This window comes from Harmonia axyridis, chromosome 2 (assembly GCF_914767665.1).
Source record: "Harmonia axyridis chromosome 2, icHarAxyr1.1, whole genome shotgun sequence".
NCBI classification, from domain to species: Eukaryota; Metazoa; Arthropoda; class Insecta; order Coleoptera; family Coccinellidae; genus Harmonia; species Harmonia axyridis.
The window spans coordinates 57,201,109-57,209,912 of record NC_059502.1 but is presented as its reverse complement, the minus strand read 5'-3'; the positions used below and the strand labels follow the sequence as shown (position 1 = coordinate 57,209,912).

At 34.1% G+C, this 8,804-nt stretch overlaps 1 protein-coding gene across 4 annotated transcripts; it reads left to right on the top strand.

Moving 5' to 3' along the window:
• The first annotated feature begins 276 nt into the window (after positions 1–276).
• On the top strand, positions 277–8,640 carry LOC123673911 (cytochrome P450 9e2-like). Of its 4 annotated transcripts, none has more exons than XM_045608673.1 (6): positions 277–524; positions 2,352–2,551; positions 2,602–2,765; positions 4,561–4,892; positions 5,376–5,811; positions 7,987–8,174. In XM_045608673.1, the coding sequence occupies exons 2-6, from the start codon at positions 2,352–2,354 to the stop codon at positions 8,085–8,087; spliced, it is 1,233 nt and encodes a 410-aa protein (XP_045464629.1). In that variant the 5' UTR covers positions 277–524; the 3' UTR covers positions 8,088–8,174. The 4 variants fall into 4 exon arrangements, with proteins under 4 accessions (XP_045464629.1, XP_045464632.1, XP_045464628.1 ...); XM_045608676.1 differs by lacking the exon at positions 7,987–8,174 and adding an exon at positions 7,496–7,918 and having other exon boundaries at positions 278–524; XM_045608672.1 differs by having other exon boundaries at positions 279–524; positions 8,136–8,640.
• The last annotated feature ends 164 nt before the right edge of the window (positions 8,641–8,804 follow it).

Here is an 8,804-nt window from a genome sequence, read left to right as displayed (position 1 = left end):
TAAATTCAGGAAATCAAAGATCATAACAATTCTTGTGCTATAATCATAACTGTTATAAATGATGAAGCTTACACTACTTCATTTTGTTTATATATAGATAGAGATATTCAATATTCTCCGTATAATTTATAACTATAACAACAAAAAATATCACTAACAATCATGTTAATTACCGAAAATAGAATAATTTAAACTAATTAAGAGAAATTTATGAGAATGATATCTATTATTATCAGCATTTAAGAATAGATTTTTCCGTAGTAAAGAAGTAAATGAGTTAAAGTCATTAAGGGTCGGCTACAATGTCACTGATATCTTAAAAACAATAATTTCTGTAATGAAGGATCAGTAATGGCAAACAACTAAATGGGAATAATCAATTAATCTATCATGTAACACAATAATGACATATATCAAATAAATGATATGAAAAAATCATTATACCAGTGAAACGAGTGGAAGTTTTCTGATATCATTAGTTTTTTAAGGGTTATAGTTCTCGATAATCCAAAATAATTGTTGAGGTAAGTATAGGTACTGTGCAGAAAAATTTCAATTCATGCATAAATGATATGTTAAAATATTTTTCTTTCATGGAAAAGCTTTCCGTAATTTGCAAGTTCAGTTATCTTCAATTATTCACAATTTAATTTCCAAAAATTAACGTTTCCATATTATTTGTTTTCTTTTCGGTTTTTTCTGAACCAAATAAATTTCAATTTACTCAATTCATCATTTTCAATATCGTTGTTATCAATGGAGCAGAGTCAAAATAACACTCATCAAAACATGGCTTTGTTTGCACATCAGAAAAAACAACAAATATAATCACTTAACGTCTGAAATATTTATATTTACTTCGTCTTTTGTTATAAACAAACAAAATTAAAAGTACAGTTTTATTCAGAACCCTGTGCAGTAAACACTAAGATGTTGCCTCATCTTTTCTGAACATTTCCTCTTGTATTTAAAATCTCTTAATTTAAAAAGAAAATACAGCACTCAATATGGTACCATAGTTGAACGAGAAATATATGTTTTAATAATAATAATAATTTATTCAGATGTTAACTACTAACATAATGAATAATAAAGTCCATCAAATATTATTGAATCACAAAGCTCCTTACCTAAGTTGATTTCAATTGATATATTGAACCAAAATTATACGTGAATTCCATGAGAAAGTTAATTATATTGATGAATTCAGCTATCATTTTTCGAACGATGAGCTGAAATATAAATAGGTACTGTAGAAATTCATTCATTACAATGTTGGTTTCATTATTCGATCGGTTGTACTTTGTATCAATAATATATATAATAATATATGTATAAAGTACAGACTTTATACATATGACGAACAAAGATTTTCTATATTATGTAGAATGTGATATTAATGAATAGGATAGCGGTATATGTTAAAGAAGGAAATTTCGCTATTTTAAGAAAAAATTACATTGTATCAATGAAATCAAGTTAATGATTGTCATTCTTTAATACCTACAATGATTAAATTTTTCAGTGCACTGAAACCATTCAGAGTTCTGTAATTTTTCCCAATTGATCCCAAGCGCAGAAAATCATGGGGATATCCCGGCCATGCTTCCACGTCTACGCGCGTCCACACCTAATATTCACGGTTCCAAGGTCATGCTCAGTATTTGGTGGGACCAGCTCGGCGTAGTGTATTATGAGTTGATAGAACCGAATGAAACAATCACAGGCGATCGTTATTGAACGAAATTAATGCGTTTGAGCCGAGCATTGAAAGACAAACACCCACAATACAACGAGAGACATGATGAAGTGATTTTACAGCCTGACAATGCTCGACCTTTATATTGCGGAAGTGGTCAAGATATACTTGGAAACGTTTAAATGAGAAGTCCTATCTCACTCGCCGAATTCTCCAGACGGTGCTCCCTCGGACTATCACTTGTTTCGATCAATGGCACACAGCCTAGCTAACCAGTACTTCCGGTCTTATGAAGAAGTACAATATTGGATCGATTCGTGGATCGCTTCAAAAGATGACCAGTTTTTTCAACCCAAGAAAGATGGAAAAAACGGCGGAAGCAAAGTTGTGCGCCTCTGGAACAAAAAAGGAAGTAAATGAGCTGTAACTGAAAGAAAAATTGCTAACATAGGCCAAAGGGTTCAAGAGACAATGAACTACATGCTTCTTTGAGATATTGTCCTTTCCTCTAACTTCACCGGTGTGTTGTGTACCTATATTGAAACCGAGATCGAAACAAAAATTTACATGCAGAAATACATCTTTGTTCAAAGACGTTGAAGCTTCAGAATTCATGTACCTACCTACTATTTTTCATATTTTTTTTTTACAGATGTTGGCAATTCTACTTCTCATACTGTTGGCAATATTGACGTACTTTTTCGCCATAAAACCGTTCAACTACTGGAAATATAAAAATGTGAAAGCATCAAAAGGGATACCTTTTTTCGGAGAGAACTTTTGGGTTCTACTAAGCTTAGAAAGTTTGACCGAGCAAGTATATCGTATATACAATTTGTTTTCTAATGAAAGGTAAGAGTAAACCATCTTGTAAATTTAAATCTTGTGATATACTGATTTAGGTATTTCGGAGTTTATTTTTTCACCACTCCCTTGCTAGTTGTGAAATCTCCGGATCTCGTTAAGGAGCTGTGTGTGAAAAATTTCGACCATTTCGTGAATCGGATGACTTTAGTACCAGATCATACTGATGATTTGTTCACGAGAAATTCAGTCTCGATAAAAGGTAAATCATGTATTTTAAAAGAAATTATGCTTTTTCAATTGTGTTGTTTCAAATAAAGTTGAATCTAGCCGAAAAAGCGATATTTTTACATTCTTTATTAATTCTCTACAAATTAAGATTGGCTTTCACCAGTCATGGACTTCAAGCACTCAGTCCAATGCAAGATACTCCACTCGAGCAGTAGAGAACACGCATAGTGTGTTCGCATATTGGAGGATCGGTTTCGGTATTCCTTGTGTTGAAGCTCAGTGTTTCTAAATAATGTAACTCAGTCAGTTCAGGTTTATAACCTGAGGAGAGACAACTGTGCAGGATGTCCCAAATTCGATGCTCTCTCAAAGTATCTCAAGGATTATAAGAATTAGAAAAAAAATCTTCACGGATCCCCGAACATTTTTTCTAATTCATAAGACATCAGAAAGCAGATACCTTGATAGCCTCATTTTCAAACTGATCAACAGAGAGACGCAATAATCCAGAGAATTTGTGAGCATCTCCACTTGGATGGTTTTCTTCAAACTTTTGAAAAATCATTTATTCAATTTTCATTACAAATGAACGGTGTATTTTGTTCATCTTGCTGTATCTTCTATTTCCCCAATCAAAAAGGGTCCAATTATTTTTTTACTTTGACTCAACACTTATTTTAGAAAACACAATAAGATACATGTAGGATCCAGTTATTGTTCCCTGTAAATTCATTGCGATGGTCAACCGGATGCTTGGAGACCTATTAGTTTCTTCTAGTGTCGAGGGCATGACAGTTTCGATTGATTTACAGGGAACGGATTGTTATTGTACATATAATGTAAAGAGGATGTGTAATTCATCGGGGTGTCGAAGATGTGTCATGTCGGTTGTAAAACTTTACTGGGGTTGGGAAAGTTCGAGAACAAGACGGTTGTACCAGATGTGTTACATCTGTGTATCAGGTTCTATTCCTTCGAGAATATTCTATTTCCAGGAATCCGCGAAGATCTTTGGAGGCGGTACGGCAAAAGCTCTTATTGGACTAGGGGATGGTACCTTCCCCTAAGGGTGTGGTCGAACCGAGAGAAGGGAGGTCTATATTCGAGAGAGGGTAGTTCCAATCGGCAGAGAGCACAGTTCAAATTAAACCGAAGATGGGTACAGACGGTACAGTTTAACTTAAGTCGAAGACGATTCAAGTTCGGGCGGTCAACTTAAGACGTAAGACGAAAAGACGTTTCGAGGACTAGATTAAGACGAGTCGCGAACAAGTTAAAGACGAGACGACCGAAAACTTGAAGTACGACGAAGACGTGATAATCCAAGACGTTTCGAGTAATCAACAAACGAGTTAAAGACGAAATTCAGTACCGTAGTGAGAAACTTGTAATTAAGGCGTAATTAAGATCTTCTCAATACTGAGTTTGTACTTATAATTGTGGCTTTGTAAATAGATGTAAATAATTCAAAAGCGTTTAATTATTACAAATCCAACAAAGTCACGGAGAAAAAGACGAAATGCCAGGTAATCGAATCATACCTCTAGACGATCGATTAACCAAGCCTACATACATTCATGACGACCAAAGAAGAGAACGAAACAATTATAACTGTGGAAAATCACCAAGTCCTAAAGTAAGACAACTTTCCCAAAATAAGGTAGATCAACTATTATTGCTCAACGGTTTGTAGTAGGACTACTATCGTTCGTAACGGTTATATAGTAACCATCCTAAACGAAAAAATCCCTTTTTTTGACATGATGTAACTCATAATTCCAATAAATGTAATGAGACTTGTAGGACTCTTATTTGAATACTTCTAGGAGAAGAATGGAAGAATGTCCGATCAACTATGAGCCCTGTATACACCAGTAGCAAGATGAAAGTGTTTTTCAATCAGATATCGCATAATGCCGATAAGTTGGTGGATTGTATCATGAAAAATGATCAAACAATCTTAGAAGTTGAGTTGAAAGATCTTTTGAGCCGATTTTCAAATGATGTGATAGCGAGAAACATATATGGCGTAGAAATAGATTCTTTGAAAGACAAGAATAACATTTTCTATGAGATGGCAAAGAAGGGTACACATATTTGTGGATATCGAAAAAAATATTCAATACTTTTCTATCAATTAGCTCCAAGAATTTCTGCGGTGAGTTCAATATCTCTTCAATTTTTCAAACATATAGGTAGAGTCATTCGGAGTAACAGAGCGCAGTGGGTAAGTGAGCGCACTGTGTAAATCTCCGAAACGAAGAGTGGGGGGAAACTAGGTTTGTTTGGGTGAAACCATAGTATATACCATATCCTTATACTATGGTACTACTGTCTCATCAAATTTCTATTTCTAACCGAATTCAAAGCTGATTTTAAAACTTCTAATTGGCTATTTTAATCATTTATGCCGAGCAGTTCGTTGATTATAACGATAGTATTATTTGAAAATTTACCTTCCTATAGCGAATTGTAATTTTTTTTCATTATTCATTAGATATCGATTTCTTCAGCTAATGCAGAGTAAATTGAAAACTCTTAATCGAAATCGGAAAATTCATTATTTTTTATCTTTTTGCACTTATTTCAGAATCAACTGTGATCTTTAGTATCAAAATTAACTGATTTAACAACTTTTCAGTTTTTCCGTCTGCCATTGGCCGAAAAAGAAGTTCAGTCTTTCTTTGTCAAACTCATTAAAGACACGATATCAATCAGGAAAGCACAAAACATAACTCAACCAGATTTAGTGGGAAAGCTCATCCAATCTACTGAAGCGAACGAAGTAAAAACAATAACAACAAAAGACGGATCTGTTGTGAAAGAAAAGAATTGGAGAACTGAGGAAATCAAAAATGACCTATCGGTAACAGACATAGCAGCAGTAACATTCTTCGCATTTAATGCCGGTTTCGAAGCAATCTCAAATGTGTTGTGTTTTGTAGCCCATCAGCTAGCATTGAATCCTGATATACAAAAGAGGTTGATTGATGAGATTGATGAAAATTTCGCAGATAATGAAATGCCATCTTACGGAAAACTCCTGAATATGAGTTATTTGGATATGGTTATATCTGGTAAGTATCATATTTTTGCATACCAAACGGCCCTCATAAAAGGGTCCAGGCGAATATTTCCGTAATTGTGAGTTACAAACTAGACCATTTAAGCCTTTTTCACATTGGTGAAATTAGTAGTACCAGAAATACTAGAAGTACCTACTAGAATAATGCATACAGGTTGTGCTAAAGGCAGTAGAGTACTTCAGATAGTGCAGGGGAGAGTAAAGTAGATAGCACATGTGGAATAGTACACTCTACTATCCTATCTCCACAATCCTACTAAACTATAGGTACTGGTTTGTTTTGTTGACTATACCAATGAAAACAAGAAAAAGTTTGGTTTTACCAGACTATAGTGGCTTTCTAGCAGCATGTGTGCTTCGGCCGTTTTTTAGTTAAAAATTCAACCTCAAATTTTGCTCTCTCAGATCTTTTTTTTGTTTAAGGTCCAGAATTTACATTTATAAGCCTCTAATTTATTTCGCCTATTTTCTACTGTTGTCTGATCGGGAGACTTTCCTCCCTACTTCATGTCACTTTTTTCTTTCATTTAGTTCTTTGAGAGAGGTATTTCCTCTTATCTGTCATTCTCATTTTGATTTGTAGTATCTTTCTTGATTTCTTATTCTCGTGCTCTTTCAGCGTCTCTATTGTCTTCTTTCTTTGTTTGTTGACTAATTGCTCAATAGTTTCAATTTTAAATTCTTCTCTGATATGTTGGTTGGTTCTACAGGGTCTTTCACGAGGAACCTCACCCATATTTATACGGGAAACTACTGAACGTATTTTCATGAAATTCAGCACTTATAAGTATTTCACGATGCTGATGAAATCTAAAATATTTTCAAGGCATGAGCACCTCCGGTTTTTCCGGAAATGACGTCAACTTCCGTTTTTCAAATTAGAACACCATTTTTTTATTGCAGAAATAGATTCCTTAGAAAATTTCAAGTTATTTTGATGTAACATTTTTCAGTTTTGGTTGGAAAATTCTCTCTGAGCGGGAAAATTCGAAAAAAAAATCGAAAATAGAGCTCCACTGAAACAAGAATAACTTCGAGGTTTTTGGATGGAAAATTTTCATTTTTGGGATTTTTCAAGATGTAAGATTGATGTATCCACTTCAAAAATCGAAACCGCGATTCATGATACATGGGGTGAAAAAATCGCTTTCAAAGTTAGGGATGACAAAATCGTGAAAAATCAATTTTTTCAAATTAGAACCCCATTTTTTTATGGCAGATATTGAATCTACGTTAAAAAATAATGTGAGTGTATGCATCACACCCCTGCCCTAAAGTGGATATTTTCTGAGTTATTCACAAAAAACTGTTTTTCGTCTTGAATTTTCAGCTATTTCTTTTCCCTTCACGCCAAAAAGATGAAATTTTCAGGAACTGTTACTTAAACCATGTTTTAGATTTTACTATCCTATCCTATCAGCATCGTGAAATACTAATAAGTGCTGAATTTCATGAAAATACGTTCAGTAGTTTCCCGTATAAATATGGGTGAGGTTCCTCGTGAAAGACCCTGTATACCATGGGGCGCCAACCGCTGTTCTGATTATTGAATTTAGCGTACTTTGCTGATCCTTATTATTGTCTTTCGTATTTTACTAGGTAACTCCTGCATACGTAATGTATTAGCACTATTTTTATTATCTTCAGCTTGTTTTCTAGAGAAATGTTACTTTTAGGGTTGAGCAGCGGGTACAGTCTCCCTTGCAATTGCCTTGCCTTGTTTCTGTTTTCTTCTATCTGTACCAAACAGTGATACGTTGGAGATGGAGAGGCTATATTGAACAATAATTCTTGGATTTTCCGAGCCACAAATGCAACAATTCTTCTCATTAGCTGAAATTGTGCCTAATCACTGAAGATGATTTTTTCGATGAAAATCCGGATCATTTTGATGTATTTCAAAAGTCCAATCAGCGAACGACGTTGCTGGTGATTGACCGACTTGAATTCTTGTGTAAAATGAAATTTAAAAGCCTTAATGCCTAAGTCTTCATGCAAAATACGGTGTCATGTTTTTTGCAGAATGGCTAATTACTAAAATCAACAAACCAAGGTTTTCAACAACACTACGGGCTACAGCAGCAATATTGTCAGTTGTACGACGTACACGGTTTCAAGTCTTCACATCACTAACTTGTTCCAACAGCTAATATTTCTCTATTTTTAGCAATGGCGTCGAATGTCAAAAGCAGACTGGAAATTATATCATATGCGTATCCGGAAAAAGAGCGTAAAATGGGAATAATGCACAATTCATGCAATGATTAATCCTCAAAACCTGGTAATAAAAACTCTAAATTATAATTATGTTTACAGAAGGACTGAGGATGTGGCCTTTTCTTACAATAATAGACAGAGTTAGTACAAAAAAATATACAATACAACCAGAGAAACCAGATGAGCTACCGTTAACCTTGGAGCCAGGTTCGTTGATATTAATACCAATAATAGGATTACACTATGATCCTAGAAATTATGAGCACCCTGAAAAATTCGATCCGGAACGATTCTCTGCTGAAAATAAAAAAACAATCAACCCCTATGCCTATTTACCTTTTGGAGTAGGTCCAAGACTTTGCTTGGGAAACAGATTCGCCTTAATGGAAATGAAAATAATACTATTCAAGATGTTGTGTAACTTCGAAATAGTTCCAATTCAGAGAACTGAAGTATGTCTCAAATTGAACAAACAAGCTTTAGGACTAACTCCCATAAATGGTTACCATTTGGGTTTGAAGAAGAGGAACAAATTCACCAATTGAAAATAATTGGAAAAACAGATGTAACCTGTAATTAATAAAGATGGTTTGTTTTTTCAAAATATTAGTAATTATATGTATATATGATATAGAATTTACAGTCGGATATTGAAATTGAATCGATTTCCTACTTCTAGGTTTCAGATATTTCCCTATTCCTCATATAAAAAATCGTTTTCAAAAGAGCGAATTTCGAGAAAATTCTACAAATATTATGACATTAATT